Raw genomic sequence first — 18,125 nt, forward strand, 5'->3', positions numbered from 1 at the left:
TGGGGATGAAAGCAAGGCTACAGGAGGGGAAGTGACTAGCCCAGGATCCTGCAAGGAATTGTCACTGGAACTTCACCAGCACCCAGGCTGTCTGACACAGGAACACACACCAGAGAGGGCCTGGATGCTGTAGAAACTCCTGATGGGGAGCAGGGTCTTTTCAGGGAAGAGTACTTCAATATGGCTACTCTGGGGAGCAGTTTAGGAGCTTCTGCTAAAAATTAAAAACAGCATGTGACCCCAGCAATGCCACTAGAGAATCACTCACTCCCAGGCACATGGAGGCCCATCCCTGCTGGGCAGCGTGTGACCTGAAAAGTGGCAAGCAACCAAATGTGGATGGGGGTGGGGATAATAAAACAAGCTGTGGCGTGTCTATCCTCTGCAATACCGTATAGCAGATAAAGAATTGGGTACAGCATGTCCTAATGTCGAAAGTTCTCCAAGATGTGTTATTGTTCAGTGAAATAAAGCAGAGCAATGCATATAGCATGATACCTTTAAATAAACCACAAACATACAGGCACTTACAACTGGACAAAAAGGACAAAGAATGTTCTAGAAGAATACATGCCAAACTGACAGACAGAGAGGGGACCAGGATTTGGGACAGTGGTCAAAGGAGACTTTTACTATAGCTTTAATTTTTTTTTAAGGACGCAATTTTAAATAATTATAATAATATAAAGAACCCCCCAAGGACCTTTCTGTCACTGCTGGGCCGCCATTCCTTGGTAGAACCCAATCCTTCTTTTGAGGGCTTGAGTCCATGACCCCCCTCTCAGGGGGCCCATTTTGGTTGACTGACTGTGCCCCTCTGCCATAATCCCCTCTTGACCCCCTCCCCAGCGCATTCCCCAAGGCAGCCCTGGGTTGAAGGAGACCTGGTTCCCTCCCCACAGTTTCTGTGCTCCCAGAATCCCTCGACTCCCTGGTCCCTCACCATCCCAGCCCTGCCAGGCCCCATCTGTGGGGAGAGGGACCCAGGCCCAGGGCCTCCTCCTCCAGACCTGGGGCAGGGGCAAGGGACCCCAGTTGGTCAACCCATGGCTGTGTTTCACAGCCAGTGCCCTGAGCTGACTCCTGGGTAGTTGGGAGAGGTGACAGAGCTGCTGCCCCTCACCCCACCAGGCAGGAAGCAGGGAGGGGATTTGGCCCTGTCCACCCAGTGCACAGCATGAAGGAAGGGAGAGAACACACATTTATTAGTTGACAGCTTGGCATCCTCCCAACACCCCATTTTACAGAGAACACAAACCCAGAGAGCAAAGGTGACTTCCTCAAGGACACTCAGAGGACCCAAGCCCATGTGGCTCCAAGCCCCTGAGAGACAATCTTGCTTCCTGTCTCTTGTCTCCTCCTCCAACAGTCTTGGGGCTAGGGAAGGGATGGTGTGAGATGGGCACAGGACGAGCACAGGACAGACAGTGACCTCCCTGGGTTCTGGGCTAGGGTGGAGGCAGGGTGGGAGCAAGCAGCTCTGACAGTGGCTGTTCACCTGGAGTCCCCGCTGGAAGTGCTGACACAGCAGTGGGTCGTTGCTCCCTGGGTCAGTCACCCCACCTCCAAGGATGAGCACAAGGTGCACCCCGCGGGGGGTCTGGTCTGGTAGTCAGATGACTCTGGCTCCTGAGGGTGTGTAGGAGCTGGAATTCAGCTTCCACAGGGAATCAAAGACCCTGATAAGGAGGAACACACATGGTTGGATACATTGAATCAGGTGCAGCCCAGGCTGGCCACAGAGCTATGAGCTGCACAACTCCAAGGGGCACCATTCACATCCTTAATGGTCCTGGTAGGACCCAGGAAGAGCTGGGAACACAAATGTGTATATGTGGCCTGTGAAAACTGCAGGGTCCAGGCAATGGGTGCTCTGTGACCATCTTAGCACCTGTCTGCAGAGAACGGGCTTGGGGGTAGACCAGAGACAGAAAGCAAAGGGAGAACCACCATAGAACCAGCATCCTACCCCCAGGCCAGCCTAGGGCGCTGGCTACCAGGATGAAGCCTGACAGGTTAGCTAAGTGGGGTGGGTGGGAGTAACCCTATGAGGCAGGAGGCCAGCATGTTCTTATTCCACTGCTGAGGGGCTGAAGGAACTTGGAGCCCAGACCAAAACTCAGAGCCTGGAGCCCAGAACCCAGAACCTGGAGCCAAGAACCTGAAGTCCAGAACCTTGGGTCCGGAATCTGGAATTGGAGACTGGAACCCAGAACCTGGAGCCCAGCACCCAGAGCTCGGACCAGAGAATTTAAAATACATGCCTAGCACTCCCTGCGGGAGGCAGAACTAAAACCTAGAACCCAGGACGTGAGATCTAAAGCTAGACCTCAGAGCTTCGGATCTGGAACTACACACCAGAGGCTGGCACTGCCATCTGTAGCATGGTGTTCACAGTCTCACTTTCAGGCCGGGTCCCTGAGGCCAGCATGGAGGGCACAGGGCTGCAGCCACATGAGAAAAGGAGCTGCAGGGAAAGAGGTGATTTCTGAGAAAAGCCCGAAGCAGCCTCAGCTCTTTTGGCCAGACTTTGTCCTTGTCAGTAAATTAGTGACCAGTGCGTGGGCCATTGGGATTAATAATTACACAAGGCACTTATCCCCAAACAGGGACATGACATCCTCAGAATTGCCTGGGCCCACAGGATCTATTTTAGCATTGGGCTCCCCATGTGGAAAATGGGACTTGGATGAGAAAATGTCTCAGAGTTCTGCCTGCCCCGTGCTGGGGTTGGGCAGCTCAGACTGGAGTCTAGGCTCTCCAAGAGAGGACAAAGTCAAGAGGGCCAGGAGAGGGATTGCTCTGTTTTCTGGAGGGAGGTGGAAGGTGCCCCTACTACATCGGCCAGCTCAATGGTGGGAACTCCTGCCTTGACTGCAGGTGCGGAGGGGATGCGTCCCTGGTGTGCGCATGCACACATGACTGTCCCTGTGCAATCGCACTGGTCTGAATGCTGGGACAAAATGTTCACTGCCACATTCCCAGCATACAGCACCGTGCTGACTCATGGTGGGGCTTGTGCGTTAATAACACGTGTGAGAAGAGGCAGGAGTTCTCAAACCATGCTGATGGAAATCCTGTCTGGTATGACGCTGGTCATTAGCCAGTCCTCCTTGCCCTGAAAATCCAGTTCATGGACAGAATGGTCTTGAATATTGGTTTTTCTTCCCTTGATTGTCCTCAGACTTTAGGTCTTGAAGAAAACTCACATGCAGCAAACTGTATTTAGGAGCAAATGGATCTTCACCAAGAATTGCAGAAACAGCTGGTTGTGCCAACTTGCACAGCTTGTTCAGCTCCTGGATGCACACACTGGTACTTGGGATCGTTCTCTCCCTCCGTTCAGCTGTCACGCTGCCCATGGGGAGATCATTTTTGCTGGTGTGACGAAATTCAATATTTCAGCCTCTCCCTTTCACGTCAGCCAGGCTGTCTCCACTGTATCGCCTCCTGCTCCTTTCCAGCCCGTGGCAAGCCGACTCCTCCCCAGAATAGCTCCCCCACCTCACTGATGGCCGCTGGGTGCTAAATCCACTCTGTTCTCAGATTACTTGACATCTCAGCAGCATTTCACCCAGCGGACCAGGGTGTCTCTGAAAACGTGGTCAACCCTGGCTCCAGGGCATCTGCTTTTCTGCTCTTCCTCCTGATCCCTGACTGCTCCTCTCGGTCTCTTTGGCTGGCCCCTCTTCCTCTGCCCTCCCTTCAATGTGGGTGCTCCTCTGGGTTCAGCCCTGGGCCTCTTCTCTCCTCAATGTACATACCCTCCCAGGGGTACAACTTTCCAGGCATGGCCTGAGACCAGCAAGGTGGGCAGGGAGCCAAGTCACACTGGTCCTTCCAGGCTATGACAGCATGCTGGTCTTTATGTTAAGCAGATAGCAGGGCAGGTTTTAAAAGGGAGAGGGGGTGACGTGATTAGCTTTGCATTTTGAAAGGACCGCTGGCTGTTCTTTTGGAGCATGGATGGTGGCAGCAATAGCAGAAGCAGGCAGAGCATTTTGGCAGGCAGGGGAGATGACAGCGGCCCAGTCCAGGGAGGTGGTCATGGAAATGTCAGGCAGGGAAAGGATCAGGGAGCTCCTGGAGAAGTAAAATTGGGAGAGCTGGGGAATGGGTTGCGGATGAGGAGGTGGAGGAGAAGGAAGCGTCAAGGATCCCTGCTCAGTGTCTGGCTGGGATCAATGGGTGGTGTGTTGCTCATCAAAATCAGGAACATGGCAGGGGCTCAGGTTTGGGGTGAGGAACACGTGGTGTGCTGCAGGCCAGCAGAACCAACTGCTCCTGCCAGAGCCCCCTCAGACACAACCTGTGCAGACGTATCTTCCCTCCAAAATGGCTCCTCCTCCTGGATGCCTTTTCCCAATGAGAGACACCCCCAACCAGCCAGGCTCGGGGCCCAGAGATGGCCTGAGGGAGACCAGGGCCAGAGCCCAGGTGCACAGATGGGGCAGGAGTCACCATCCAGGGAGACACACAGACTCTGTTACTGACTGGGGAGGAGGCAGGCAGTGAGCAGGGAGGGGCAGAAATGAGCAGAGGGGCTGAGATGGGACACTTTGGAGCTGGAATGAAGCTACCTTTCTGCTGCTCTCAGGAGTCCCGAAAGCAGCTCTGGCCAGCTCCAAAGTTTCCTTGCTTTCACTAGGGCTATGGCAGCCACACCCCCACCCCCAAATATTTTTGAAAGTGGTGGGTGTATAAGTCCACAGCATTTTGGAATTATATCTCTTACAATGAATTTGATCAATTACTAACTGCCTCCCGCCCTAAATCCCGAGCTCCATAACAGCAGGGAAGGTAGACTTCAAAAATGTCAAAAATTGTAACCTTATTAAAAAGGAGAAGCACCCCACGTTCATCAGGAGAACCTTGGATATAGCTGCTCCTGCCCAGCATCTGACTCAAGCAGGGCAGGGGAGAGGGAAGGGTCATGCAGGCTGGGGTCCCCGGTCCCACTGTGGGGTGGGGGTCAGGGTACTGGTGGGTGTGTGGGGTTCTCAGACCCAGACAGCCTCTGAGCCCATGCCTGATGTGACTTCAACAGGGCCTCTGAGCCCAAGGACGGAGAGATTCTGACATAAGAACTCAGTGACACCCCGCCCACCTGTGCAGGAACCCAGACCTTACCCAAATCACTCCCTCCAGGTTGAAGAGGTTCTAGGACACCTAAGGCTCACCAAGTAAATTAGGGTTCATGACAGAATGTGATGAGACCGCTAAAAACACCTGGGCTGAGTGTGAGGCCACAGAGAAAGGCTTGTGATGTAAAGGCGGATGAAAAAGGAGGAAGATGCGGTTGTTTATGGACAACAAAATCTTGATCCTAGGTAGGTTAAAAGGCACAGGGGGGAAAAATATGAAAAGTGACTTTCCAAAATGTTACAGTGATGTTTTTGAGACATAGAATTGTTTTTATTTTCTGTTTTGCAATTCTGTAAATTAGAGACCTTTCTAGTAAGCACTCTGTGGTGGCTAATTTGCTGCTTCAGTTCCCCAGAATCACCACCAAACAGGCTGCCTGTGTGGTTTACTGTCCAAACCAGGACACTTCAGAGTGAAGTGAGACTCTGAGCCAACAGTCATAAGCCAAGACTTGGCCAAGCAAACCAGGACTTATGGTCACTCTCCCCAAAGCCAGTCCCAGCAGCACTCCGCCTCCCCACCCCTCCCTGCTGTGGGTTCTGCGGCCTAAACTGACCCAGCTGTTTTGCGGTGGGGCTGCTAGCCACTTCCACAAAAAGTCAACTGTGAACACCAGGCAGTGGACCGCTGCTGTGCCCAGACTGTGAATTAAGTGTTGATTAGTTAATCTTTGTCAAATTCAGGAGCAACTGTGCAGAAATGTCCATCTTCCTTGATAGAAAATTGCTGGGTCTGTGTCACCCTAAAATAGGTAAGATTTTGAATGAGACTGCAGCTCAGGGGACCCTGAGCAATCAAAGGGCAGCTGGTAAGCCAAGAGGAGTTGTTGACCTGAAACAGGGCCAGTCTAGAGGAGTTGGGGATGCTCCCTTGTCCAGGGCACTTCAGCCATCCTGGCAACTCAGTGAACAGGGCAGGAGGGCAGGAAGAGAACAACACGCTGGGGGACTCTGTTCTAGGCCCTGAGATGGGTCATTTCTCTCACTGAATTCTACAACTCACATGCATTGCTAATCCACTGCCATTTTCTAAGTGAAGGGGCTAGGGCTCAGGGAGGGGAGGTGACTTGCCTCAGAATCCCAGGCTGACTTGGGAATTGCCTGGACAATTGTTTGGACCAGGAGAGAAGCTGGCCTTGCAGATCATGGCCCGGCATGATCTAAACTCAACAAGTGTGCTTAGGAATGGACAGACAGAAACATGGCTGGCTGGCTGGCTGGCTAGGGTGGTGGGTGGGTGAATGGATGGATGAACCAGATGGAAGGGTGGGTTAATAATGTCAGGCAGGTCATTCAGGCAGTTGCCCAAGCTAAATCTTGAATGGAACCCACCATTGCTGGATCTGATCAAATCTTTAATCCCTTCCAAAAGCTGTCTTCTCATCACTCTATGAATCTGGGCCCCAATTCAGGCTTCACAGTTCCATGAGGGGGAAACAAACTTCTCAAAGGCTCTTCTCTGGGTTTCAAGAATTCTTCATAGACCTTGTACCCTCATTGCCCTCCCGATCCAGAGACCCGACTGTCATGTGTTTCCTCTCTCTCCCTGCCCATCACCAGTTCTACTGCCCAGGTGTCCCTGGAACATCCTCTGCTCTCCATCCCTTCTGTCCCCATCTTCGTTCAGATCTCATTATCTCTGCTCTGGATGATCTCATCAGCCTCTTAACTGGTCTCTCTGCTTCCAGACTCTCCTTTTGACACATCCCACCCCATCCCAGGGGCCATTCTAAAATGCAGACCAGGCCCTTCCCAGTCTGGCCTGTGGCTCCACATTCTCTCAGACTAGCACTCTGGATCTGTGGTCACACTCTGCATCTGTGGTTGGGGACTGGAGACCCTCCGCAATTCAACACTACGCTGCCTCTCTGGTTTTATCTCCTGGTGCTTCCTCTGTCACACACTCCCTCTCCTCTGAGTCACCCCCTCTCCAAGATGCACAGACAGACCCACAGACACCTACATGCATGGCAAGGCCACAGGACATTTGGGTCATTCCCTGGGGAGTCCTGTCAGACCAGGAATCAGGGGAAGGGGCCAGAGCCACAGAATCTCTTTTGGAACCCTGGGAACAAGGTGCCTGAGTGACATCAGGGTCTCTGCCGTGGAGCAGTGGGGCAGGGGATCTGTCTGTGCAAATCCTGGCTTGTGGTTCTGGCTGTGTCTATGCAGAGGAGGGGAGAGCCTGACCACAACTCCCCCTGCAGAGCTGATGATTAGCAATTAACTGGGAGGAATCTCAAGGGGTGAGGTTAATCAGGGAACAGAGGGAGGGCAGCTAGGGTGCTAGGGACTTTGAACCCCTAACCCGAGGGTATAAAGAGGAGGGTCCCAGCTCCTCCTCAGGCTGGTGGAGGCTTCTCTGAGCCACTGAGGAGGCACTGAAACACAGAATCCCAAGGTGAGCTTCGGGGCCCCCACTCCCTCACCCCACCCCCAGGTCTTAGCAGGAACAGCCCATCACCCTAGCCTCTTGGTGTCTATCCTATCTGGGTACCCCCCGTCCCCACTTCCTATAACATGTTGGTCTTAGACCAGCCTGGCTCACTCTCCCAGACTAAAAAGAACACATGTTCTCCCAGGACTTAGAATTGAGCTCTGTACAATCCCCCACCCCAGCAGCCAAAGAGCCCTGGGAGAATGTGAGGGGTTGAGGCAGACTGGAGCACCCCCACCCCAACAGCCAGGAACTCCTAGGGCAGTGCAGGGGGGCACTAAAGCAAGACCAGCCCCATGCATGGGAGAAAGGCCCTCGGTATTTGTTTATTGCCCCTCAAGGAGGTGCATGGGGAAAGAACTTCATTTCGAGGAGAACCCAGAAACTTGGGATCCAGATCAGGGGACCCTCTCCGAGTGTGTGCCAGTGGGTGTCCATGGCCCTTTCCTGCTCTCTGCGTGGACAAAACTTCTCCCACACAGCCCAGCCCTGGCCCCCACCTGCAACCTCTGCTAATGCCACTTGTCCCCTGGTCCCTCCAGCCACATGCGTGGGCCTTCTCTGTCCCTGGGCAGCCGTGCTCCTCCCCCCAGGGGGCTTTTGCACACACGTCTTTCCTTCCCTCCACCAGTTATCTCCTCTGCACTGTGCATCTCAGCTTGATAAGACTGAGACCTTCCCTCCCCTAAGAGCCCACACCCTGCCACAGGACACTCCAGTGGCCCCTACATCTGTCATGACAACACTTAACCCCCTTGCCATTTTCCATCTACTTGGGCGATTATTTCATTTACACCTGTCTCCCCACTGTACTTTGAGCTTCCTGAGGGCAGGAGCTGCTTCTGTCCATAATCACACTGTACCCAGCTTCGAGCTCAGAGCCTGGGATAGGGGAGAAGCTCAACAGATGCTCGCTCACTGAGTGATGAAAGGATGCCCAAATCTGTGCTGAGCACCTGAGCGTGCGTCTGTGGGGGGTGTGGTGGGGGCTTGGAAGGTGCGCTTTACTGGATGTGTATGCGAGATTGCACACCATGGGTGTTTGTGCACGTGAGCATGTGTGGGTGGGAATGGGATCGAGTGTCCAGGACACAGCAGTTGTCATTCAGCATTCTGAGACTCCCTGACACGCAGGCCCCACTGCAGGTACCCAGGATGATGTCCTATGGAGAGGGGTTAGGGGGCTTTCCTGTCTCCCCACTCCCAGTCTGCAGGGGGCACGTGATGGGGGCAGCCTTTGCCTACGTGCCCAGCCCACAGGGTGAGTGCTGTTCCCACGCCCTGGACCCTGCCTGCCCACTGCTGCCCACACCCTGGGTGAGGCCTCTGCCCTTCCCCCTGCTCTTCCCCCATCCCCAGGGCAATGGGGCCTCTGGGAACTCCTGACCAGCCTCTCTCCCCAGTCCTGCACAGGATCCCAGGGACCTCTGCCTATGCCTTCCCCAGCTTGGGTCCTGTGGCCCTCGCCGAGCACAGCTGCCCCTGTGGGGAGGTCCTGGAGCATCATGACCCACTGCCTGCCAAGCTGGTTCTGGAGGAGGAGCAGAAGCCAGGTGGGCCTGGGAAGGGGGCGGTAGGGGCGTCAGCAGTCACTGCCCTGGCCCCTTCCCACTGTGCTCATGGCTGGCCCGCTTCCAGTGCCCAGGCTGGCCCAGAAGCTGCACCAGGCTGGTGTGACACTGCTCAAGGTGCCGCTGATGCTCTCCTTCCTCTACCTCTTTGTCTGCTCCCTGGACGTGCTCAGCTCGGCCTTCCAGCTGGCTGGAGGTAGGGTCCAAGTGGATGGGACCAGGGAAGGGCTCCTGAAGGACCTTGGACAATGCTGGCTCATGCTCCCCAGGGAAGGTGGCTGGCGACATCTTCAAGGACAACGTCATCCTGTCCAACCCAGTGGCGGGACTGGTGGTGGGGATTCTGGTGACCGTACTGGTGCAGAGCTCCAGCACTTCCACGTCCATCATTGTCAGCATGGTCTCCTCAGGCTGTGAGTTGGCCTACCAGGGCCAGGGCAAAAGCCTGGGGGGCTGGGTGGTACTGGATAGAGGGCTAAGGTAGCATGTCAGGGCTGTAGGATCAGAAGCAGGAGTGGGGACATGGGTTGAGGGCAAAGGGCAGGGCTCCAGCATCTCCACTTTGTCCTCTAAAGCATGGCCACGAGTCTGAGCCAGGAGGGGTGCCCCAGGAACTGGTAAGGGTGGCAGATGAGAGTACAGCCCCCAGGAAGGCTGGCCTCCACATAGCCACACAGTCACTCCTTGTATCAGTCAGGGAAGCCAGAGCAACCAAACCTGTAGGATATATATATGATTTATTGCAGGGAATTGGCTTACACGATTGTGGGGCTGGCTGGGCAAGTCTGGAATCCGTACGATGGGCCATCAGGAAGAGCAGGCTAGAACCTTGGGCAGGAGCTGACACTGCAGTCCACAGGGAGAATTTCTCCTTCCTCAGGGAAGCCTCAATTCTTTTAAGGTCTTTCATCCCACTGGCTGTGGCCCACCCAGATTATCAAGGATAATCTCCCTGACTTAAAGACAACTGATTGTAGATGTGAGTCACATTTACAAAATAATTTCACAGAAACACGTAGATTAGTGTTGGATTGAATAACTGGGCACTGTAGACTACCCGAGTAGACACATGAAACTAACCATCACACTTGCATGCACACATGAGCACAAATATGTATTTGCATACATATTCATGAGCCCTCATAATGCACGCCTGCAAACGTTCACATATGTACACCATGTGCAGTACGTGTCTAATCAAATGCGTGCGTGCACAAATGTAAACATAGAGCACGTGCCCTCATGGATCTTTGATGCCAAGGCTGGGCAGAGTCTGAAGCATGGCAGGAACGGCCGCCTGAAGCTGGAACGTGGGTATAGTGGGTCTGGCGGGAGCCACGGTGGAGGCAGGAGCTGGGTGGCCCCCACCCAGTTAGTTAAAAGGTCCCCTCTCCTACCAGTGCTGGAAGTGAGCTCTGCCATCCCCATCATCATGGGTTCCAACATTGGCACCTCTGTCACCAACACTATTGTGGCCCTGATGCAGGCGGGGGACAGGACTGACTTTCGGAGGTGAGGGGGCATGGTGGGTGTGGTGGCTCACGCTTGTCAGGGGAGGACAGCCCCAGATGCCAGGAGACCCAGCGTGTGCACATCCTGGCTCTTAGCCTGCCCTGCTATGTGGCCTTCCCACCCAGGGCCTTTGCGGGGGCCACGGTACACGACTGCTTTAACTGGCTGTCGGTTCTCATCCTGCTGCCCCTGGAGGCTGCCACTGGCTACCTGCACCACATCACTGGACTCGTCGTTGCCTCCTTCAACATCCATAGTGGCCGCGATGCCCCAGACCTGCTCAAGATCATCACAGAGCCCTTCACGAAGCTCATCATCCAGGTGGTGGCATGGCCTGGCATGGGGTGGTAGGTGAGGGATAGTGAGGGCTCCCACCCTCACTCCCGCCACCCACATCTTGCCCACAGCTGGACAAGTCTGTGATCACCAGCATTGCCACCGGCGATGAGTCCCTGAGGAACCACAGTCTCATCCGGATCTGGTGCCATCCAGACTCCAGGGAGGTGAGTCCCATGCCTGGCCCCAGGTAAGAGAACTTCCTCTTTAGACAGCTAACCATTGGTTTCATTGTTTATTCAAAATGTTCCAGATAGACCTTGGAGATTATTTAGCCAGGAGAGAGCAAATATGTGACACTTTTTCTATGATGCTGTGCTTAGGGCAGACATTGCTAATCTTTCCCAGCCTCATACACTGCTTTAGACAGACATCACCCATCAAACAGAATTGGCACGTGGTTCTCAAAGTGTGGTCCCCAAAACAGCAGCCTCAGTACCACCTGGTAACCTTTTAGAGATGCAAATTATCCTGCCCTTCCCTAGACCTACTGAGTCACAAAAAACTCGGGTGGGGCCCAGCAGCCTATGCTTCAACAAGCCCTCTAGGTCTGCTCTATGTTCACTGATCTAGCTCAACCCTGATTTCACAGAGGCTCAGAGAGGCAATTTGTCATAGCTTGTCCTACCTATCAGGGCCCAAGCACACCAGGGGGTTAGTGACTCAGCTCTGCCATGTTTTGGGGTCCAGGCAATGCAGGGTGGGCGGGAAGAGAGTGCTGTAAGGATACTCAAGAAAGTAGGATGAACTGGCTCAGGGGCAGGACAGGCAGCTACACGGAGACTTCCTCAGATACACAACAGCCACCTCTGTGGTCACCGGATTCCTCCTAGAGACTGCCACAAGTGGGAGTCCTTTATCCTTTTTGCACTGTTTCTGGGGCTTCTAGTGCCTGGAAGATCTGTTTGGATTGGTTGGACAATCGAGGACTGGCTGTTTTGCCAGGCTAACGAGGAAACAGGCAGTTAGCACACTTTCTTACTCAGCCATACAAAGGAAACTGCTTCATCAAAACCAAAATCCACCATATTTGCATCTCCTTAATTACTACATACAAGAAGGGATTCCATTTAGAACAACATATAGTCCACAATATAAGCACAAACCGTTTGGCCTCATTCTCTCCACTTTCTACTCGATGTTGCTGGACCTTTGTCCTGGCGTGAACAGAAAACCCTCATTCAACTCGCCCTACGCTGTTCCTTTGCATCTGAAGGGGCACACAGCTCCAGCTCACCCCTTCTGTGTGAGTGTTCAAGGCAGCTTGAGATCAAAAAGCCCATGCGGGAAGCTTTTATGCTGGAAGCTTTTATGCTGGATTTGTGACCTCTCTAACACATCGGCCACCTTCTCCGAGCTCTCTGAATCACCACAAGCCTCTCTACTTCACAGCAAAATCTGGAAGAGAGAAATCACACAGGTTGATCTTCACAGAAAACAAGCCACGGAAGAGAGCTGAGTTTCTTGCATCCTCTGAGATCCCTGCTGTTCACCTGCCGTGGCGCTGAGCAGGTCTCAACTTGCACCACGTACCGCCTCACCTAACGTCATCCTCGTACAATGCTGGTGAGGCGGATGTGAGCTTCTCACTTCACACAAGAGGAAACTGAAGCTCCACGATGCGAAGCAACCTGCCCCAGGTCCCTCGGCTAGCGCTGCCTTCAGGTTTTTCTCCTGCTCCAGCTGCCACTTGCCTAAGCACTGGGTTCTTGTCCTCACTCTACTATGAAACCCTTTCCTTAATAGCAGTGTTGAGGTTAAATTTCCTTGGCTTAGAGAGTAGCTGGGGAGTGGGATCCGAGCTCTCTGCTGTCACTCTCTCTCTGGGACTGTCCCCTGAAGGAATGTGACTCATGCAGCGATGTGTTTGCTCTTGCTATGTGCGTTGGTGGCTCCTCCCACACTGAAGACTCAAGAGTTTTTCCTTTGGCTGTGGAGTCTCCCCGCACTCCATTCCAACCTTCACTTCACCGTTCTCATTGCCCACAGCTTTCACCACTTTGCACTCAACCTCGCCCAAACCAGTTTCCAGGGAACCTATGCTACCAAGGAGAGGATGAGAGTCTGATGCTTCCCAGATGAGGGAAAAAAGACAGAGGCAGTTTTAGTGTTCAAACATTTCTTGACACTCTGGGGGCCTGACACTGTCCTGAGAATTATCGTCTTGTGTGGTCATGCCGTGGATTGTCATCCATACCTGCTTGGCTTAAACAAGTGTCTTCTGAAGACTTGCAACCTGGGAAGCAGGGATTATCACATCCCCATTTTACAGATGGGGAAACAGCCTCAGAGACATGCACTGGCTTGTCCACGTAATTGAGGTAGGACGCAAATCCTGGTGGAATCCTGACTCTCCATCTAGCCCTCTCCCAAATGCCACTCTGGCGTCCCACCATGTGTGTCCATTTTCTATTCTGACCGTCAGGCCTTAATGCCACCAGGTGACCATGGCTACCAGGAGACTGCTCACAGGGGCTGCTGCTCTAAGGAGTTATCTTTACCACCAGATGGCGCTGCTAGCACGGCACTCTCCCTCTGCTTCCAGAAGAACAAAGGCCTTAGAGCTCCCCTCCTCTGCAGGGGAAACTATTGCGCAGGCCCACATCCTGTGGTTTCTCCCCCGGGGGAAGGTTTCTTGGAGCCTGAAGGTCCTCTGTGAATTGAATCACCTCCTTCAGTTCCCAGAGGTGTCACCTTAATTTGGGGTGTCCCTGCAGTCACTTAAATCCCAACTCCCTCTTCTAAGATGCTTCCAACTAGACCCCCCATGACCTCCACACACAGCCTGAGTGCCTCATTTGTGTTACCTGCCTAGCCTCCCCAGGGAGTCCCCTCACTTCACTGAAGAGATGTGGGGCTGGATTCTCTGCCCTACCCACTGTCCTCCCTCCCACTCCTCAGGGTAAGGCTCTGAGCAAGAGGAGAATGGAGCTTGGGCTAACAGTGCCTTAGGGGATGGGGCCAGGACCCTGGGGAAGAGGGAGGGGTACCAAGAAGAGGATAGGTAATAAAAGATGGGGAATTGGGTTCAGAAAAAGAGGGCAATGGTCAGCAGCACACAGTGCCACTGAGAGAAAGAGGAAAACAATGACAAGAAGCAACTGACTTGGTCATCAGGAGGCCCCTGCTGGCCCCAGTGAGACCAGGTCAGTGGAGTGAGGGCTGGAATATGCAGAGGGTCTACCAAGGCCAGATCACTAAGTGGCAAGTATTTTCATCCACTTTCTTCAGCGGAAGAGACAGGCTCAGAGAGGGTGAGTGACCCATCCACAGTCACAGAGGCCCATCTCTATACCCTCATCTTTCCCTTACCCCATCTTAGCCCTAACACCAGGCTGCATTTTCCTAAATTCACCAAGTCACCTTCTTCTTAATCTAGGCTTCCACTTTCATGTCCAGGACAGAGGCCAACACCAGCCAGACCCTTAGCAATGTCACTGTGGAGAAATGTAAGTGCCTGCAACGTGGGAGGTGTCCCACATGGCAGGGACAGAGACCACAGTGGCAGGGCCATCACCTGCCCACCATTGCTGCATCCAGTCCCAGCAAAGACAGCCGTCAACTAGCCCAACTCCTGGGCTTGGGTCAGGACCTGGTGTTGAGGCTTAAGGAGTCTGAGGAGGGGCCTCAAGCTCAGAGCCCACAGGGGTAGCAAAGGTGTGGGGCTGGGAGCCGGGTGTGGCATCAGCTCTCAGTAGCTTGGCACCACCATCTGCAGGCAACCACATCTTTGTGGACACGGGGCTGCCTGACCTGGCTGTGGGGCTTATACTGCTGGCTGGCTCCCTGCTGATCCTGTGCACCTGCCTCATCCTCCTTGTCAAGATGCTCAACTCCCTGCTCAAGGGCCAGGTGGCCAAGGTTGTCCAGAAGGTCATCAACACTGGTGAGCCTTTCCAGATCCTGCTAAGTCCTGCCACTGACTTGATCTAGGTAAACCTCTACCATCTCCGAGCCTCAGTTTCCCCATGTACACAGGGAAGAGATTAGGCCAGGTAATTTCAGGCATTCCTAAGCTGCTGACAGCTGGGAACTTATGTCTGCCTCTTGCCATGGTTCCATTCTACCAGGTGGAGGTTCTCAGAAGCCATTGTTCAATTTAATTGACAAACAGTCATTAAGCCTCTACTGTGTGCCAAGGATACAGTGGCGAGGCAAACAGTGATGGATCCTGCTCTCAGGAGGCTCACAGCCCAGCAGGAGGAGATGGGCAGTGAAAAATAATGAGGGGGATAAATTTGGAGAAAGACAAGGTCAAGGGTTCAAATCTCTGTATCACCAGCCACCAAAAAAAAAAAAAAAAAAAAAAAATTGAAAACTGCCAAGGAGACAGCAAAAATGGCAAAGCAATAGAGCATGAAAGAGGCTGCTTTAGATGGGTGGTCAGAGGCTTCTCTGAGGACGTTTTGAGCAGAGACCTAAATGAGCAGTGGACGAAGGGCATCACGGGTGAGGGGAACAGCAAGCACAAAGGCTCAGAGGCAGGAGCCGGCTTGGCAGGTTTGTGACACCGAAAGGTGGCCAGCAGTGTGGCCTGGCAGGAGCAGAGTGAGCAAGGAGAGAGAGGTGGGGCAAGGTCACGAAGGTGACAGGGATGGAGCCAGATCATGGGGACTCTAGGCTGTACCCAGAGCCTGGACTTTATCAAGGGTAATGGGAGCACTTGGAGGGCTTGGGTCAGGGCAGAGACACCATCTGATTTTAATTTTAAACTTCATTTTGGGCTTTTGGAACATGGGGCTGTGGGAGCTCAGAGAAAAGAGAAACAACATCTGCCTGAGGGCCGGGGTCAGGGAGGGCTTTCCCGCGGAAGTGATATCCCTGCTGAACCTGAGGATGGATGTTTAGACGCTGACTAGGGTACTCCAGGAAGAGGGAACCATCAAAGCAAAGGCATGGTAGACTGATGGAATCAGGCTGAGAAGGGCCTTTGATCCAAGATCAAAGAGGCAGCAGAGGCTGCTGCAATTGAGCAGGGGACTGACTAGGTCCTTGTGGGAAACTGGCATCTAAATTCCTCCTCCCCAAGGAAGGTGCCTGCTCTTTTTCCAATGTCCTCCTGCTGACCCAGGCCTGCTGGGACGGGGGTTTCCTTGCAGACTTCCCAGCACCCTTCACCTGGGTCACAGGCTACTTTGCCATGGTGGTGGGTGCCGGCATGACCTTCGTGGTTCAGAGCAGCTCTGTGTTCACTTCGGCCATCACCCCACTCATTGGTGAGTGCCCATGTCAGCAGAGGCAGGGTGGGGTGGGGTGGGGGCAGGGAAAGGGCTGACGGAGAGAGCTGGGGAGCTCCTGTACCCTCCTCCTGCCCCACAGGCCTGGGTGTGATCAGCATTGAGCGGGCCTACCCCCTCACCCTGGGCTCCAACATCGGCACCACCACCACAGCCATTCTAGCTGCACTGGCCAGCCCCAGGGCGAAGCTGAACAGTGCTTTCCAGGTGCGTCTGGGAGAGTAGGCCTGCCTGAGCAGGATGGGGCTGGGACTGGGGCGTGGGACCTGACCAAGGGCATCCACCCACTATCCTCGGTGGAAACCATTATGGGCCAAGTAGACCTGATTCCATCCTCAAGGCCTTAGTGTCTGTTAGGAAGACATTGCTCAATAATCACACCAATAAACAACAAATAGCAAGTCGGATTCACTCAATGAGGAAAAAGTGCTGTAAGAGGGGGCCTGGCCTAGCCTGGGGGATCAAGGATGAGTAGACTCAGGGGAAGGAGGTAGACAGTGGAGGTATCTTACAAGCCAGGGCGCTGACCAACGAAGAATGCAGAGCTAATATTAATTGTATTAGTATTAGCCAGGAACTAATATTAATCTTTTAGCTGCTGGATTTTGGCAGTATCTGTGGGGGAATTCCTGAGAAAGGGGTCAATGCAGAAATGTGGAGAGTTCAGGGCAGTAGTTATTTACCAACTGCTCCAAAAGTATTTCAATATTTTAATAACCCGCACAGCCCCCCCACTGAGGGATCTGGGGGCACATCAGCCCTAAGGGACGAATTTCCTGCTGCCCAGACCAGGTCAGGCCCCGTTATCTATCCCTGCTGGCCTGATACAGGAGTGGGGGGCCTGTGCCCACTGCAGCCCCTCCGCCCCTCCATCCCCCTTGTAGATTGCCCTCTGCCACTTCTTCTTCAACATCTCGGGCATCCTGCTGTGGTATCCGGTGCCCTGCACGCGCCTGCCTATCCGCATGGCCAAGGCACTGGGCAAACGCACGGCCAAGTACCGCTGGTTCGCTGTCCTCTACCTCCTCGTGTGCTTCCTGCTGCTGCCCTCGCTGGTGTTCGGCATCTCCATGGCAGGCTGGCAGGCCATGGTAGGTGTTGGCACACCTTTTGGAGCTCTGCTGGCCTTCATTGTGCTCATCAGCATCCTGCAGAGTCGCAGCCCCAGGCGCCTGCCCAAGTGGCTGCAGACATGGGAGTTCCTGCCCCGCTGGATGCACTCCCTGCAGCCCCTAGACCGCCTCATCACCCGCGCCACCTTGTGCTACACCCGGCCCGAGCCCCGCTCACCCCCGCTGCCTGCCAGGGTCTTCCTAGAGGAGTTGCCCCCCGCCATGCCCTCCCCCCACCTCACATTGCCTGCTCACCACAATGCCACCCACCTCTAGGCTGCGGGCCTGGAGCAGGGAAGGGCCCATGCACAGAGCCCAGGGTGGAAGGGGAGACGGGTATGTGTGTGTGTGTGTGTGAGTGTATGTGTGTATACCACCCTAGGTGCTGGCCTGTCCTTACTTAGATCCCCAGAGATCTGGGCTTGTGTGATGGAGTCAGTGTGTGTGCACACATGGGCTTGTACAGGTGTACTCTGTGTCCACCTGTATACATGTAGAAGCTTGTATTTGTGCACATGTGTGTGTCAGCCAGTGCATGTGTGGGAGGCTGTGTGCAGGTTGCAGGATATCTGGGTATAATTCTGGGTCTTTGGCGCATGTGTACGAAGCCTGCACTTGTGTCCTCGTGTACACATGACTACAATGGGCAGGAGTAAGGGTGGATCTGAGTTTGTGACTGAGCAGCTGTTTGCTTGTGCACAGATGTGGGTGCCTGAGTCACTGACTGAATCTTCAACCCCTCCCTGCCACCTTCCTGCCTCCATGATACCATTTTC

General features: G+C 53.9%; 1 protein-coding gene across 2 annotated transcripts; it reads left to right on the plus strand.

The window, feature by feature from the left end:
• Positions 1 to 8,736: 8,736 nt before the first annotated feature.
• SLC34A1 (solute carrier family 34 member 1) lies at positions 8,737 to 17,625 on the plus strand. Of its 2 annotated transcripts, XM_063087209.1 has the most exons (12): positions 8,737 to 8,842; positions 8,985 to 9,134; positions 9,220 to 9,348; positions 9,422 to 9,565; positions 10,553 to 10,664; positions 10,790 to 10,985; positions 11,072 to 11,167; positions 14,380 to 14,449; positions 14,719 to 14,886; positions 16,100 to 16,216; positions 16,320 to 16,444; positions 17,122 to 17,625. In XM_063087209.1, the coding sequence occupies exons 1-12, from the start codon at positions 8,737 to 8,739 to the stop codon at positions 17,623 to 17,625; spliced, it is 1,917 nt and encodes a 638-aa protein (XP_062943279.1). The 2 variants fall into 2 exon arrangements, with proteins under 2 accessions (XP_062943279.1, XP_062943280.1); XM_063087210.1 differs by lacking the exons at positions 14,380 to 14,449; positions 14,719 to 14,886; positions 16,100 to 16,216; positions 16,320 to 16,444; positions 17,122 to 17,625 and adding an exon at positions 12,393 to 12,425.
• The last annotated feature ends 500 nt before the right edge of the window (positions 17,626 to 18,125 follow it).

The sequence above is a fragment of the Cynocephalus volans genome, chromosome 2 (genome assembly GCF_027409185.1).
Source record: "Cynocephalus volans isolate mCynVol1 chromosome 2, mCynVol1.pri, whole genome shotgun sequence".
Lineage (NCBI taxonomy): Eukaryota > Metazoa > Chordata > Mammalia > Dermoptera > Cynocephalidae > Cynocephalus > Cynocephalus volans.